The 17900-nt window shown below is 40.5% G+C and overlaps 1 protein-coding gene across 1 annotated transcript; it reads left to right on the plus strand.

Annotated features, from left to right (window-relative positions):
- The first annotated feature begins 8517 nt into the window (after nt 1-8517).
- AVPR1A (arginine vasopressin receptor 1A) lies at nt 8518-17060 on the plus strand. The gene is made up of 2 exons (XM_070409813.1): nt 8518-9732; nt 12400-17060. Exons 1-2 carry the CDS (start codon nt 8826-8828, stop codon nt 12684-12686), a joined length of 1194 nt encoding a protein of 397 aa, XP_070265914.1. The 5' UTR covers nt 8518-8825; the 3' UTR covers nt 12687-17060.
- The last annotated feature ends 840 nt before the right edge of the window (nt 17061-17900 follow it).

Consider the following 17900-nt stretch of genomic DNA (forward strand, 5'->3'; position numbering starts at 1 on the left):
TGCTTCCTTATATCCCAAATCACTGATTTGATTCTCAGCTTCATCTATTCTACTACTGATTTCCTGTAAATTATTCTTCATTTCAGTTTGTGTATCCTTCTTTTCTGACTGGTTCTTTTTGTTTGGTTTATATGTCCTTTTTCATGCTGTTGCAGTTCTCATTAAGTTTCTTGAGCATCCTTCTAACCATTGTTTTGAACTCTGTATCTGATTGTTTGCTTGCCTCCATTTCATTTCATTCCTTTTCTGAAGTTTTGTTCTATTCCTTCATTTGGGACCTGTTTCTTTGTCTTCGAATTTTGGCAGCTTCCCTATGTTTATTTCTATGTATTAGGAAGAGCTGCTATATCTCCCAAGATTGGTAGATTGGCCTTATGTAGTAGGTATCTGTGGGGCCCAGTGGTTCAGCTTCCCCATTCACCCAAAGTGGGCACGACCAGGTGGATCCCTGTGTGCACTGTGCTGTTGTCATTGTACTGTTGGCATCACTGGGAGGAATTGACCCCCAAGCTGATTGGCTGTGAGGACGAGCCGTGCTATAGCAGAGAAGCTGCTGTGCAGAAACTGACCCTACAGAGCAGAACCTATTTCAGTGGGGCTTTGTTGCTCACTGAGTCTGCCCTTTGAGTGTGTTGCTGGTGGAGGTGGGGTTGTAATCTGGCTTTGTCTGAAGCTTTCCACTGAGTGCACTGGCTCTTGAGGCCACTTAGGAGGTACAAGGTCAGCCACTGCCTAAGCCCTGCCTGGAGTCACCCAGCATGAGCTACAGAGCCATCTGCAGATGGCTGCTACTTGTATTGGGTTTGGAGGTGCCCAGAAGAAGCTAAGTTGAGTACTGCCTTACTTTGATTTTCTTATTCTCCAGCCCCTTTCCCTATGAAAGAAGCACTTGTGCCCAGCCAGTGTGGCTCAGTGATTGAGTGTCAATCCATGCACCAAGAGTTCACCAGTTTGATTCCCAGTCAGAGTACATACCCAGTTTGAAAACTTGATCCCCAGAGGGGGATATGCAGGAGGCAGCCGACCAATGTTTCTCTTAAGTCATTGTTTCTATGTCTCTCTCCCTTTCCCTTCTTCTTTCTATAAAATTAATAAAACATACTTTTAAAAATATTTTTAAAAGAAATAAGCACTGGCTATGAGTAGGCAATCCAAATATCTAGAAAGGTATTTGTACAGACAAGTGCCAGCTATCCACCTTGCATCCTAGCAAGTAATTTCACGGAAGAAAAGAAAAAGCAGAGTTATGCACCCTGGCTCAATTTTATATCATTTACAAATAAAAACATCCATAGCATCAAGAGTAGAAGAATACTAGTTAGGGGAGATCTTATTTTTGAGCTCAGAAGGGGGAACAAGGAAATACTTGACAGTAGACATTAGTGCTGCTCCACAATATATGTGGTTCTCTCTTCCCTTCTCTGAGCACACAGAAATCTTTCACTTCTCTGACCTTTTAGGTTAAGCATGGCTAACCATTTGGCTAGCTATTGTCAATAAAATATCAGTGAACGTAATGTGTGTCACTTCAGTGCAAAACTGTTTAAGATCTTGTGCAGGATTCTCCATCTTTCCCTCTCTCTGCTGCAGTGGCCGGTGACATTGCTGATGACAGACTCCCCATCAACTGGGTCCCTGAATAAGGAACATATGGAGTAAAGCCCAAACTAAACATGATAAACACTAGCATGAAGGAGAAGTAAATCTTGTTTTAAGCCCCTATGATCTGGAGTTCTTTGTCGCTTTAGAACCTGGGTTATCCTAACTGATAACCATGGTGATAGGAACAGTGATGACCACAATTTAAAAAAGGAACTTGGAAGAACACAGCTTTTATTGAAAACACTTTCCTGTACCTGGTATAACACTAGGTTTTTCTAAAATTATTATAAAATTGGTATTAGCATGCCTATTTTAAGAAGAGGTTTAAATCTTCTTTAAAAATCATTCAGCCAGAAACTGATCCCTCTGAATAAAAGACCAGGTATAATTGCTAACTGGTTGGTGATGTCAAGAGGTGTTACACCCTGACCAGTTTGGCTCAGTGGATAGAACGTCGGCCTGCGGACTCAAGGGTCCCAGGTTCGATTCCAGTCAAGGGCATGTACCTTGGTTGCAGGCACATCCCCAGTAGGGAGTATGCAGGAGGCAGCTGATCAATGTTTCTCTATCCCTATCCCTTCCTATAAAATTAGTTTCTCTAGCTCTCTATCCCTCTCCCTTCCTCTCTGTAAAAAAATCAGTAAAAATATATTTTTTTAAAAAAAGAGAGGAGTTACAGAAAAGTTCAAACCTTTTTAGATATCTATCAGTAGTTTTCTGAATGAGCTAAAATTTAATTTCTTAAAGGAAAGAAATATTTCCATTGATTCAAGGAGGCCTCTAGAATCAAAGACAGGCCATCAGTCAGGGAGCAAAATAGTAAAAGAAATAATTCCATGTGCAAAAATTCCAAAAAAAAAAAAAAGAAATGTTAAGAAAAGTTTCAATAACTAATTCAAAATAAAATCTTCTCTTTCCTTCATAACAACCACTTCAAATTATTCCCCAATTTAGGGCAGCACTCTAGTAAGACCAATAGGTTTGAAGACATGGGGAAGGAATGAGCAGCACTCAAAGAGGACATTGAGTCATAACAATCTTGTGGAAATCCTGCAGCAACAAATCAGTTCACTTACTGAGTAATCATTAGCGATTAGCTGAAAGTTCTCTAGCTACAATGAAAGGAGACTGACATTAAAAAACAAATCTGGCAAAATATTTAAGAAACAAAGAAGGGACAGAAAAATGTTAATATTATAAAAAATGAGACTTTCCAATGTTTTATTAATAACCAGAAGGAATAGAGATAAGATTTAAGCAAGGTTAGGTGGAGCAAATTAACTATTGCAACAATCTAGACAGAAGAAATCCAACCAAAATATTCACCAAGTAAACATACTGTTGGATTCTAAGAAAAATCACTGAAAGTACCAGGAGTGAGCAGGAAGAGCTGTCTGGCAATGGCAAAATTCTAAGTATTAGTATTTTCTTTTTTGAGTGCATGCTGTAATGTGGGGGAGGAGTGGAACTTTTGCCTTTGTACACTTGTTTCATTTTATCAGAACACTGTGGCTTTTTTATTTTAATTTGTTCTTAAGGGAGACATGGGTTTAGTCATCTAAATACAATTTCCTCACTTCCTACTGTTCTATACCTCAAATAAATATTACCTGTCTTGCCTTTGAAGGGATTTCCTGCTTTAAAAAAAAAATTAAAAATACATATTATTAAAACAGAGTCTTAAATCAGAAGTACCTCCATAAGACACTAGTTATAAGGGTGGGAGAGAGTATAAAAATGAGATGAGGAGAAAGGGAAATGAAATGAGTAGTAATAGATTAGTAAGATTCTGTACTTCAGATTTATTAAAAACCTCCCAAAATAAAGAACTCTCATGATGTTGGATGTTTATTTAAATGTTTCGGAAAAGACTCCATTGAAAATTTTAAATGTTAGAGGAAAGGGGGAACATAGGTTTTTCATGTTGGGTTGCTTTTAATTAAAGTACATTTTCTAAAAGCCTGCAGCCTTTATTGTTTTGTTTAACACAATATGCACAGGATGAAATTAAAAATACTCCGTTAAAATTACATATCTTAGGAGGGTGGACTCCTCTTTCAGTGGGAGTGTGTGGGAGGAGTTTTAAAAATATTTCAGAATCATTTTTTAACTACACAAGATCTTATTAGACTGTCTCTCTTTATACAGCTTCCCAGAAATTCTACTATGCCTTCTCCTTTTTCTTTTCCATGAAATCATTGTCCTAAAGCAATTGCTAGTAATGGGTAAAGGCCAGATCTCTTGGTGCTTTGGGGATTGGAGAAAAGCTGGTAACTACTGGCTAATGCTAGCTCATAAAATGTATTAAAATATCTAAAACACTTCTAAAAGAGAAGCCCTGTATCCTTAACAAGAAACATTTGGAGAGTGTAACAGTGTTTATAAGAGTTTATACTTTTCATTCATTTTAATATCTTAAAATAGGATTATTTCCAAATTCTATCCTCTGAGAGAGTTCAAATTATTAGTTGCAATAAGAACATTAATATTCTCAAACATCTAGATCAAAATGAAAAGAAGGATGGGAAACCAGATAGAAGGCTTATTGGTTCATTTTCTTATCTGACCCATAACTCCTTGGGTGAAGTTCAAAAAGATTATTTTTGAGACGCATTTAGAACAACAATGAGAAGAAAGTGCATTAATACTATTTCATATCTTGAAAATTAATGATGCTTGCAGAAGTATTTGAAAATATCAACTGATATATTTTTTATTCTCAGTAATTTTTAGTTTTTCCAAGTTGCCCAGCAGCATTTCTCGTGGTGTAAAAAGCATCATTCATTGCTCTGTGAGTGTATGTAAAAGGGAATAAGGGGAGGAAAAGAGTGAGGAGGTGCAAACCTATCCTGAAATCAGTCATTGTTCAGCTTTGAACTTTAAAATAGAGCTAAGTCCATTGCAGATAAAAAGCATAAAATTCAAAGAATGTTTGATTTGCAAATGCCAGGATCCTGGGCAGTGAGGGGAGGGGGGTGTGAATTTTTAGTTATTTCAAAACCTGGATTTGTATTTCAAGTGAAAATCTCCGCTGGTGTCTGGAACAGAGTTTATCATGTCTTGGATAACAGAGTGGAGGAGGATTCTGCCTGTAAGACTGAAGAAGAGTTTTCCCACCTAATAAGAACCCTTTCTAGAAAGCAGCAAGGAGTTTACAGAGAGGAGAAAAGATTTAAAAAAAAATTACATCTTAGGGTGGGACTCTCCTTTTTGCCTATTACATTTTAACTTTGAAACCTCCGGAAGGAAGAAAAGAAACTCCTAGATAAATTTGGAAACTCAAAAGTAGAAAAGGCTTGTATCCCATTTCCAGCTTGGAATTCTGAAAGGAGAAGGCTTTATAGAGTGTCCCTAGTCATACCCAGGGTGAGTTAAATAGAATATATATGATATTTCAGTTTGTTTAAGCAGAAAGAATCTGAGATAGTCCATCATGATTTACTCCATACAGACCTAGAGGAGATAAAACAAAGTTTTATATGCCCAACAGAGGAAGAGTAGCTGAGGACTTATAGAGGAGGCCAGGCAGTTAGTCTTCATGAAGGGTAGGAATTCTAAAGTAAATAATCAAGCTGGGGACAGATGGTGGATCTGAGTAGTCTAAGACAGTGATGGCGAACCTATGACACACGTGTCAGACGTGACACGCAAACTCATTTTCTTGGTTGATTTTTCTTTGTTAAATGGCATTTAAATATATGAAATAATCATCAGAAATGTTCATCTTTGTTTTACTATGGTTGCAAATATCAAAAAATTTCTATATGTGACACGGCACCAAAGTTAAGTTAGGGTTTTTCAAAATGCTGACACACCGAGCTCAAAAGGTTCGCCATCACTGGTCTAAGAGGATGAGCAGTGGTGGTAAGAGAGAAGAGGGGCCAAAGCAAAGGAAAACATTGAGTGTTCCTCCCTCACCTCTAGCCTGGAGCCATCGCCTGCCTTGCCTGTAACAGAACAGATGACCAGCTAGAAAAGCCAGGAACCTCAGCATGGGATGTAGCAAGGAGAGAGTCATATTCCCAAGACCACAAAGGGCTGCTAAAATAAAAAAATTTTTAAAAAATCACGAGACTCATACAAATGTTAAATAAAATATGCTAAAGTTTTATTTAATATATTAATTGAGGATGGAACCAGGAAGATATTAAAATCTGTTCAGGGGTGAATTTCAAGAAGCATAATATATAGGACGCCAGGAATGCGGAACTGAATTTGCTAACAGATGTAAGATTGCTTCTTATCCTATCTATCTATACTAACAATAGAGGAATATGCAAATTGTCCAGGACTCCATCACAGTAACGACTGAACAGCAGACTGCGTGGGGCGACAAGGCCAGCAGGGGGGTTAGTGAGGGACAACCAAACAACTGAATAGCAGGCTGCGCAGGGCAACCAGGCCAGCAGGGGGGTTAGTGAAGGACGACCAAACGACTGAACAGCAGGCTGCATGGGGCAACCAGGCTGGCAGAGGGGGCAGTTGGGGGGGACCAGGCCAGCAGGGGGGGCAGTTAGGGTTGATCAGGCAGGCAGGAAGGTGAGCAGTTAGGAGCCAGCAGTCCCAGATTGTGAGAGGGGTGTCCGACTGCTGGTTTAGGGATGTCCAACTGCTGGGATCAGGCCTAAACCAGCAGTCGGACATTCCCTGAGGGGTCCCGGATTGGAGAGGGTGCAGGCTGGGCTGAGGGGACTCCCCCTCCCCATGCACAATTTCGTGCACTGGGCTCTAGTATATATATAAAAGCCTAAGCAACCATTATGACTGAACGACCGGAATGACCAGTCACTATGATGCGCACTGACCACCAGGAGGCAGATGCTTAACGCAGGAGCTGCCCCCTGGTGGTCAGTGCACTCCCACAGCCAACCTCCCATGTGCAGCCAACCTCCTCCGGTCCTTCCCCCCGGCCAGCAAACCTCCCATGGTTGTTCCCCCCATCCGGCAGGCCTTGTCTGGCAGGCCCTGTCTAGCAGCCGGCAGACCCAAAGGAACTTTAGTGACGCTATACTGCAGATTCCCTCCCCTTAGGAAACCTAAATACTGTACTCCATGGTGTAGGGCCAAGAGCAGTGAATTGCCGGGGTCTGGTCAATGGACCACTTTTGCAATACCCAGGGACACTAGGGTCAGACATTATGGTATTTTTCACAAGGAGCACTAATGTAATTTGTTATTTAAAAGGAGGTCACCTCTCAAAGTCAGTGACCCAATTGCTTAAAGGATTATTCCAGGCAGGTGGTCTGGAAACCTTTTACTTATTGCCATTCTGAACTTTTAAAATCTTTTCCCTCTTAAAACATCTTGGAGAACATGAACCAAGGCAACAGAGCCTGTAGTTTTGAGAGCATTTCCCCACACAGAACACTGTTTTACTTCTCACGATAACCTTATAGTAGGTAAAGCAGGTCCTTTTATTCCCATTTTTAAGATGTACAATTGAGGTTTATACAACCACAGTGAAGCCGGACTCGAGAGGTCAAGTCTAGCATCCTTAAGGCCACAGCCTTGGGCCTCGGCATGAATGAACTGGGAAGCAAAGTGGAATTACCGCTGAGAACTGCACATCGCCTGGCTTTGGTTTCTGAAAGGCTTTGGTTTCTGTTCCTACATTTCATGGGTATTTTTCTGAGACAAATTTATACCATGGCCACAATACACAAACATTCTGATTAAGAAAATAAAAAGTCATGTTCGTGTATCTGCATAGTAGGTTCTTTTCTTTTTTGCAATAGCCTGAAAACAGCTCCCCCTTGCTGTCTTTCAAAGCATATCTTCACTAAAGTTAAAACGCAAGGCTCTTTTAACAGTATTTCTGCGTCGCTTGGGCCTGCAGCTGAGTTTCAGCTGTCCAGAGTAATTAATTAGTAACTAACAGGTCTTTTCTCTCTTCCTTCGCAGCGCCTCCTTCCTGCCTGGAGATTGCCTTGCCCTTCCCCCCACTCCCCCACCCCCCGCTCAGGAGCCTGTCAGTTTTCCGCTCCGGTGCCCTGGACAGCGCCGCCTGGGTGGCCGTCCTCCGGCAGCTGCTTTCTGTCCACTAGAAGAGATGTCCCCACGATTCAGCAGTAACCAGGCGATGTCCCCACGGACTACTGTGGCCCAATTCCCGCGCATCCCCCCTGTGGGAATCAGGCTTTTCCCGGGAGAAAACCCCAGGAATCTAGCTTAGAGAAAACTTCCTACGTCTCCTCCCATCCTCCACCCCACCCCGGGGGAAACTGGAAAACCGGGAGACAGTCCCTTTCCCGGCTGCAGATACACGCACGGCGGCCACGCGGGCTGGGTGGGACGAGTGCGTGCGTCCCTCCCCTCCGCAAACGCGGGCAGGGGAGCAGAGAGCCGGCAAACAAGTTCCTGGGGAGAGCGCACCCTCTAAGGCACCCGCTTGTTACCCAGCAGAGGAGGGTGGGGAGTGGCGAGGCAGGAAGAGAGAGAATTCCCGAAGCACATTTCCCTGGGAGCAAAAGGAGTCAGGCTCCCTGCACTCGGGAGAGTGAAACCTGGCTGGAGCGGGTGGAGTCCTGCGCCAAGGTCAGGCGCAAGGGCCGCGCGCCCCGCAGAGTGGACTCGGGGTTTCTAGGAAAGGTATTGACCACGTCCGTTTGAGTCAAATGCAGGGCTAAGGTGGCTCTGGAGGGGCTTGAGGAAAGGGTGGCAATCCCAGGAAAGGCATGACACGCCCTGTTCACCAAGATTTTTGGAACAGAAGAGCGGGAAAGCCATATGACCCCGCATATTATGCGGAGGAATAGGCAAGTCTCCCGGTCCCACCCCTGCAGCTGTGATGCAAAGAGGACCAGTCACCGACGTGAGGCAGGAAAATAATCCCCCCTCCCCGGAAGCGGGTAGGGAGGTGGGGAGAGTGGGCAGCGAGCCGTCTCCAACCACTAGGGTGAGAGCGCGCGCATTCTGGGGAAACAAACCCCGCCTAAATAATTGAGTTAGGAGCCCACTGCCTTCAGAGGCTCGGAGCGCACCTCCCCAGCTTCCTCTGAGTTGAGTAAGGGAAGAGCAGGAAAAGCAGCGGCTGGCGGAACGGAGAGCAGCTCAGTTGGCCGGTGGGACGCTGCGCCCGGAGACGCCTGCGGGAGGGAGAGCGGAGCCCCGCGAGCGGCGAGTGCGGGCAGGAGAGAGCGCAGCGGGTCAGGAGCGCACGCCCGTGGAGGCAGGAAGGGAGCGAGCCTCCGAGGAGGTCGAAGAGGTGCTGCTACCCGGAGAGGATGCGTTTCGCCAGAGGCAACTCCAGCGGGGACAACGCCACTCGGGAAGGCGGGGGTCCGCCCAGGGACGGGCGCAACGAGGAGCTGGCCAAGGTGGAGGTGGCTGTGCTAGCGGTGATTTTCGTGGTGGCCGTGCTGGGGAACAGTAGTGTGCTGCTGGCGCTGCACCGCACGCCTCGCAAGACGTCCCGCATGCACCTCTTCATTCGCCACCTGAGCCTGGCGGACCTGGCGGTGGCTTTCTTCCAGGTGCTGCCGCAGATGTGCTGGGACATCACCTACCGGTTCCGGGGACCCGACGGGCTGTGCCGCGTGGTGAAGCACCTGCAGGTGTTCGTCATGTTCGTGTCGGCGTACATGCTGGTCGTCATGACCGCGGACCGCTACATCGCCGTGTGCCACCCGCTGAAGACGCTGCAGCAGCCCGCGCGCCGCTCGCGCCTCATGATCGCCGCCGCCTGGGCGCTGAGCTTCGTGCTGAGCACGCCGCAGTACTTAGTCTTCTCCGTGGTCGAGGTGGACAACGTCACCAAGGCCTGCGACTGCTGGGCCAGCTTCATCCAGCCCTGGGGTCCCCGCGCCTATGTGACCTGGATGACGAGCGGCGTCTTCGTGGTGCCGGTGATCATCCTGGGCACCTGTTACGGCTTCATCTGCTACCACATCTGGCGCAACGTCCGCGGGAAGACGGTGCCCCGCGAGGGCAAGGGCGCCCAGGGCACCGGCGGCGCCTTCCACAACGGGCTCCTGCTCGAGCCCTGTGTCAGCAGCGTGAAGATCATCTCCCGCGCCAAGATCCGCACGGTGAAGATGACTTTCGTGATCGTGACGGCTTACATCGTTTGCTGGGCGCCCTTCTTCGTCGTCCAGATGTGGTCCGTCTGGGATGAGAAGCTCCCCTGGGCCGGTAGGTGTCGGGACCATGGAGGAAGGTGCTGGGATGGAGTCCTGACGGGGCGGGGGGTTCTTTTCATAATAGCCCCTAGGTCCTAGGCAACCTGGGCTCGCCAGCCACATGTGGCTCTTTGGCCCCTTGAGTGTGGCTCTTCCTAAGCCTTAGGAGTACCCTCATTAAGTTAATAACAATGTACCTACCTATATAGTTTAAGTTTAAAAATTTTGGCTCTCAAAAGAAATTTCAATTGTTGTACTGTTGATATTTGGCTCTATTGACTAATGAGTTTGCCGACCACTGCCCTAGGACAGTTTTTCTTAAATTTCTGTGTGCATGAGAATTACACCTTGGCTGAAATTCTCAACAGGGCATATTCCTGGGGTCCCCACCTCAGACGTTTTGATTCAGTAGCTCTGGAATGGGGTCCAGGAATCTGCATTTGTAGCTTGCAGTGATCCCAGGACCACAAATCCAGAAACCGTGCCCTAAAGTGAGCTACACAACTCCAAGACAGGATGACTTCCTTTTTCTCAATAAAGTTTAATAATTCCCCTCCATAAAGGCCTTCATGTGTTAGATTTCTTCCTAGGAGTTTTATATTTGTTAATGCTATGATAAGTTTATTTTTTAATTACATTCTAACTGGTTGCTGCTGATTATAGATATATTGTTGCTATGTGTTGATTTTGAATCCAGCAACCATGCTAGACTTTTATTGTTCTTTTAAAATTGTGGACACTATTACAGATGTCCTCCATTTGCCCCCATTTGCAGTTTTTTGTGTCTATGGGCAATGCATTATGAATGACTTTTTGCCAATCACTAACCTCTATGTTAAGTACCTTGCTTTCAAATCTATTGGATTTAAGGAAATATTTTTACTGTCACAACTGCTTTTTGTTAGCTTGTGAAAAGTATCACAATTAATAAAAAAATTTTGTGGCAAGAGTAAAATGTACATATTTTTTTCTGAATAAAGGAGTCTTAGGAAGTCAATAATTCTAATTTGGCATTTAGCTAGTATTCCAATTCTTACAATCCTTTTCTAACAACTACTTTAACAATCTTTGGGGGGGGGGGGATTTCAAAGTAGAGTTATTAATAAACTCTAAATTTGTTAAACTAATTAATTAGTCTTTCAGCAGTAACCTGACCATACAGCTATACACCTCTTCATGCAACCTTTGCAATAGTTTACGAAGAATGTTCCCTACACCTACTAGCTTGTTTGATTTTAATTCCTTCACAAACTAGAAAAACTAACTTCACTAGAATGTACCCCAAAAGAAATGATTTAATATTGTATCTTGAAAAATATATTTCCTTTTAGTAAGAAAAAAACTTTCAAAAGAACTCTATTACAGGAATGTTACCAACAACTGTAGTTGAGAAATGGGTATCTGGGAAGAACTGTCTTCTTGTTATTTGGGATTCACTAGGGAGTATATGTGAAAAACTTTGGAATTTATTTGTGCAAATAAAATATTTGAGCGTGAACTTAATTCAAAGAAATGAAAATTCATGCATGACAATAATATTACTGATGAAAAATACAACATAAATGCTATATTTTTGGTTTATCATTTCCTGTCTTGCTTGGTCTTAGCAGCCTAATTATTGCCAATCAAATAAAAAATCAGCCTAATAATTACTTATCGGAATTTAGACATGATTACTAAAATATTCTTCACTTATGTGGAAGTATGATTTCCATTCTTTTTTGAATATTCTTAGCCATGGATAATGACCACCTTTAAAAGTATAGCATCTTAGCACAAAGTATGATTAAATAACATGTAATTTATTCTGGCATAGCATGAGTGAGAAGACCCAGGCTTGTGTTTTATAATCAAGGGAAAGTCAGTGCTTGATAATTATTGTTATCTTCAGAAAAGGCGTATTATCTATTGTTCTAATGTGAAAGTGAAAGATTATAATACATATGCAGTTTAATAGGGCAAACTAACATAAAATGTTTCAAAAGCCTGTTGGAATTTCCTAATTCAACTGTTCTTAATAGAATTTAATTTTTAAACCACAATCAAAGATGGTTTTCTTTTTAAATTAAAAGAATTTTCCAATTAACAAAAAAAAACCCCACAAAAAACCACACAACAAACTAAATATTGCATCCTTCAGGGACCTATTTCAACTGTCCCCTTCTGTATAGTTTTGTTATTACAAGAATATTTTTTAATATTTAAAAATTTAAAACTACTAAACATGGTGCAGGATGTCAGTCATACTTCTGCCTGAGTTATTGGGATGAATACAATTTGATGTATATGGTTATAGACTCTTGAAATTTCATTGCAATTGAAGCAGTTCTGTAAGTGCTGTGTCCTTTAGCACATGCTAGTACTAGAACAAAGGATACAAACTTCTAAAAAATAAGTTACTTAATATTCTTAACCTCTTAAAAATCCCACTTACTTATTCTACTTAAACATTTTAACTGTGTTTTTAAATATCTGAATTCATTTCAAGGCATTTTCCTTACAAAAATATTTTATAGCCAAGCAATTTCCATATACCACTTATTTCCCTGCTTGATAAACAAAAGTCTTCACTTTCTATATTAACCCATAAATCTTTCCTACCTTCATTAGTCAACAGAAAAATAATTTTTTTTTACTTGCATTTGACTATTTGAATAATCTCCGCTTATGCTTTCCCTAGATTCGGAAAACCCAGCCATCACCATCACTGCATTGCTGGCTTCCTTGAATAGTTGCTGCAACCCCTGGATATACATGTTTTTTAGTGGCCATCTCCTGCAAGACTGTGTCCAAAGCTTCCTGTGCTGCCACAACATGAAGCAAGCATTCAACAAAGAAGATTCTGACAGTATGAGCAGGAGACAGACTTCTTACACTATCAACCGGAGCCCGACAAACAGTATGGGTGCTTGGAAGGACTCACCTAAATCTTCCAAGTTCATCAAATTTATTCCTGTTTCAACCTGAGCCCCTCATTCATGCAATTGACTCTTGGGACAGACTTTCTTGCCCATTGGCTGAATCCAGCTCACAATCTTGAGAACAAATGAACTACATCAGATAAGCATATGTCAATTTGTTGGGTATAAGACTGTGTTTCTGGTTGCATTTTCATATTGCTATGACCAAATGCTATGAATTGGTTTATACAGAATGATAATAAAAACATGCAACACTAAAATGTTCAGGCCTAATTCCCAGAAATATAACAAGTTCCTAAAGGAAATATAACATGTTTCTAAAGGAAAAATCTTGACCATCCTGACGTTACATTTTATTGTTGGTTTCTTCTCTTTTTACTTCTGATATAACTAAGGTTTGATTGGTTTAGAAGTCATATAATGTAGGGGCCTTATTTCTGAACAAAGTGAGCTCACCATCCATCAGCATTAGAGTTGGAAACAAATTAGAAAAGACATCAAAGAAATTGTTTCCATTCAATAAAATCAATTTATACATCAGAAAATGCAGCCTCAACCAGTGGCCTAGAGATGGGATGGTGCCTTGGAGAAGCATGAGCAGGGGCGTGTCTGGTTCAGAATGGAAAGAAGAAAGTTTTATGAGAAGCTATAAATCACCTAAAATTCCAAAACAGGAAGTTTAGAACTGGCAGTTCCCTCCTTTTGGTTCCTCATGCTTTGTTGGTTGTGAAATGCCAATGGACTAAGATGCAGAAGGTTAGAAAACTGTGTCAACTCACTGATAATACTTTTCTTCTCCTGCAAGGTCGTTCTAAATTCACATTTGTATCAGGAATACTCAGTTTTATTAGAAAAGTAGAAGTGGATTGCCCAAGGTACTATGCAGACTTTCTCTAGAACAGTGTAAACACGTTTTGACCAGTGTCAAACTATAACACTGCTGTTGGACAATAGCCTTTTACAAAATGGTTTGCTAGATATTAACATGATAATTGCTTTACAGTTGGGGCGTCCAGATTCATAGATAAGAAAGTCTGCTAAAGAGTGACTCGAGATATATAATGTCCCCTACCATTTAATTAAAAATAACTTGGTCTTTCCTTCCCATCTCCCACCCTTTTAACAGTGTGGGTAGAAGAAAGGCAGGGTTTCTACCAGGATGCAGAGGGAGATAGAAAAAATAAAAAAACTGCTCTGCACCTCCTCTGGTTTTCTTCATTGTTAAATGCATGACTTTAGGCAAATTCTTTAAAAATACATAAAGCCTCTATGTCCTTGGCTGTACAATGGAGTTGATAACACTCTCCTCACAGAGTCATTGTGAGGACTAAATGAAATAAGTGTGTGAGAGATCTTCATAAATAAACTGCCAAGTGCTATACAAATGCTAGTAGTTGTTTTATTATAGTCTTGGGGCTTTGAGAATCGCTCAGCCTTTTTCTGTTTACTTTTCATTAACCAGAATTTGTTGGTTTCATGTCTGGGATATAAAATCCTAAAACTTAAATATAGCTTCGCTGATTCATTGGAAAGCACTGCCAGCGTCACCGAGCCTGACTTCTGCCTAACTCGTTTCCAACTTTAAAGACAGAACTTGCTTTCCTTTGAATGCAGGTAAATCAAAGCCAGCCGAGAGCATCAGTTTCTTTCATTTCCAAACAGAGATAAGTCACAACACTATTTGGCTGCTGTTACTGCTTTTTTTTATTAATGGAACTCAGTGGGTTTATTCTGGCTAGTTTGTCTGGCTCCTTTTCCTTCTTAGAGACCATGCAATAATTTGAGGATACATCATAAATATTTTGCATCTCTTAAAGGAAGTAATAGTTATTTTAATAGTATTGTTGGTGGTTTTATTATTATTTTTAAATAACTCTGTAGATAAGAAACTGAGGACTGGATTGCACTGTGAGAACCTGAACCCAGCAACTTCACTCCTCTTCATTTTCTTGTCTCTCCAAATTCTCAGGCCTTTCGCTCCCTGGATTGATATGCCTTAAAAAAAAGTTTGCAAATGTTCTATGGATATTAGGCCCTTAGGTCTTAGAAGTCTGCTTTTCAAAAATAAAAAATATGTTTCTTAAAGGGTACCCTCCAATATGAGGTATCAATTAAATTAATCAATTCTTTATTAGTTGAGGCATGGCAGCATCTCAGTAACCCTGCCCTCTGTAACACTGTCAGCTTTTCGACAACTTCTCTTTGATAGTTCAAAAATGAAATCCTTTGGGTTGGATAAAAGATGAATCCACTTCTTTTTCTAAATCTAGTTGCAAAAGAATAACTTCACGATTCTTGTATAGACTGCCAAATGTAAAACAATTCAGTTTCAATTTTACTTCTAGGAACATCTATCAAATCAGGTGCATATCAACCTACCCAGCCATGTTTTCTCCTTTTAAATGCATGAGATGAGATACAAAGGCTGGGGAGACCCCAGAGATCCAGTGCTAGTTCTGCACTAAGCAAGTATATGGTCTTATTCTCCGAGGTTTAGGCTTGTAGTTAAGAACAAATGTGTTGTACCACCTTCTTTTATTTTGCAGAGTTATCTGTTGGGAGATCCTGCAAGTACACCATATTAATGTATCTATGTGGATATGAGGAATGATTGTTAGATAATCACCTGCAGGGAGAAACTGGTGGTATTGTCCACTGGGCATTTGATAAATATTAGTTGATGATGAAAAAATAACATTTTAAAGTACATAATGTACTTAATGGATTAATTTTTGGGCATGTATTTTCAAGGTATAAAACTACTCAGCTTTTATACTAAAATATCATTGGGAACATAACTGTGAAGAAAATTAGTGAAATTCGATGGTTAATTATATACTTGCCATACATACAGAATTTCTTCAAAGCAGTCTTCAACCATGATTGAGGGAAGGGTGTGGTTTCTAAAGAGAAAAAGAAAAATCAAGTCGTCCTAATAACATGCAATACCCTCCTAAACATATTACAGTTCTTAGAATGGACAAACCATTGGTGATTAAAAAACACAACTTTAATCTGTTATAGCACAAGTAAAGCAATCCAATTATATTAAAGTTTTATAAACTTTAGATTCTAAAACATACATTTTTGTAATGTAATTGGACACTCAGAGCTTTAAATTATTATAGCTTCAGAGTTTTCTCTACCACGAAAGCATAATTGGAGCTATCTAGGGAGACATTGAGCCTAGCCTCACCCTGGATATCAAAGATTAGTCTCCTTTCAGTCCACATAAACTGAGCCCTAATGGATTTTCCTTCTGGAGGCAACAGCTCTATTTAAAGTAAGACCAGGCAGGGCAGCTGGGATGCTAGTCCAGGGGGTGCATAAGCAGCCATTCCCCACTTCTTCTCTCTCCTTCCCTGTGGCTCTTTTAGCACACTCAGTGTCGTTAGCAACACCGGGAATCATGAGTAACACAGAACAATAAGTATTAGAGAATAATTCTTTATTCAAATTTGAGCAAAAATTTAAGAACTATTCATAAGAAGAGTTATGTTCTCAAGGCAACCGAAATGGGCTGCGTCACACAAATTGTGCGATTTCATTGCATACCAAAGCATTTGAAAAATATTGTTCTAAATCAATTTTTAGATATAGTAATTTATCATGAATAAAAATATATTTTATCTATAGTATGTCATATCAAAAATATACATATTATGGCTCAATATTAAATGCCATTATTTACTTTTTTATTTTATATAATATAAACTCACATCACATCTTTTTACATTGATTATATTCCAAATAAAAACAAAGTGTCATGGAGCGAGTTAAATATTTTTGTGTCCCAGGGTCAAATTAGGAAATACAGAAAAGAAACTTTGAGAATAAATCTGATAGTAATATCAGAATAATTATTAATTATCATTAATATGAAATAATTAGCATTTCCACACATGAAGGTAGTTATACTTATATCATGGGATTTATGACATTCTATGATGTATTAGCTCCTTTTTATAATAAATGTATTAAGAATTAATGTTGTATATTTAGTATTTTATTTTTGGAACTATTATTCAAATGTTCTATATCCCCTAGCTTATTATGCTACACTAGAGGCCCAATGCACAAAATTCATGCAAGAGTAAGCCTTCGCAGCCCCAGCTGCCTTGGCCCTCACAGCCCCGGCTTCGTCCAGAAGGTCGTCCAGATGGTTGTTCCGTTGTTCGGCCGTTCAGTCGATTTGCATATTATACTTTTATTATTATAGATAGATGAATTTCAATGTGTATTCTTGAGGAAATTGTATGATTCTGGTTTTGATGGATGTTGAAATGTTTTGTATTGTACCTAGTATTTGGTCTTTTACTGAAAAAAATGTCTTGTGGCATTATATTGAAATAAGTGGTGAATTTATTTCTTAATTTTACTGTGTATTGGCTTGATTCTACAAATAAAAATAAATCTCAAAGTTGTTTGAAATAATTTTTTTACAACTTAGTTTAATAATGAAATATATTTCAATTTAATTATGCTGATTTTGAAAAACTTAAAGAAATGCTTTACAGCTGGTAGCTATTGATAGCTTTACATTTGAACACAAAGATGTTCTTGTTTATATTCTTTAACTATATCTAGAACAGATAAAACTTCATAACTGCCTTTTCAATAAATTACAATAATGAAAGCAAATTAATTTTATTTTAGTTTGTATTAAGACAACCAAAATAATCAGTTAACTGAGGTCAGGTATGTCATCCTAGCCTAAAAATGTCATCTCTGTCCATTTGCCTCTAGAAGTTGGTGAGACTGAATTCTGGGCTCATATATCAAGTCTCTTTCCTGTCTCATAGTCTTTAAAATTGGAATTCTTTACCCTGTGTACTAATAAATTCAAATCACATTAAGTTTCCATTTATTTTTTTTTCTTTGACAAGTTAAACCCTAATAGCATGGACCAAAAGGCTTATTTTGGGTTTGGCTTAAATTCTAGAAACAGTGAATGCCCAGAATGGAAGAAAGGGAATTTGAAGTCTCTATTTTAAAATACTGTTATTCTAGAACTCACTGTTATTTTAAAAGACTTGTAAATGCTTAAGAATAAACAGGATTTCTACCAAAACATGTTTTTAAAAGGTCCTATCAATCAGGTAAAATTGAACTAATAGTTCCATTGTATAACAGAAGATACTCATATAAAGAAATGCACTAGTGGCCTGGTCAGTGTGGCTCAGTGGTTGAGTATCTACCTATGAACCAGGAGGTTGCAGTTAGATTACCAGTCAGGACACATGCTTGGGTTGGGGACTCA

Source organism: Myotis yumanensis, unplaced genomic scaffold (genome assembly GCF_028538775.1).
Source record: "Myotis yumanensis isolate MYYU_CA2020_CCGP unplaced genomic scaffold, mMyoYum1.0.hap1 SCAF_3, whole genome shotgun sequence".
Taxonomy (NCBI): Eukaryota; Metazoa; Chordata; class Mammalia; order Chiroptera; family Vespertilionidae; genus Myotis; species Myotis yumanensis.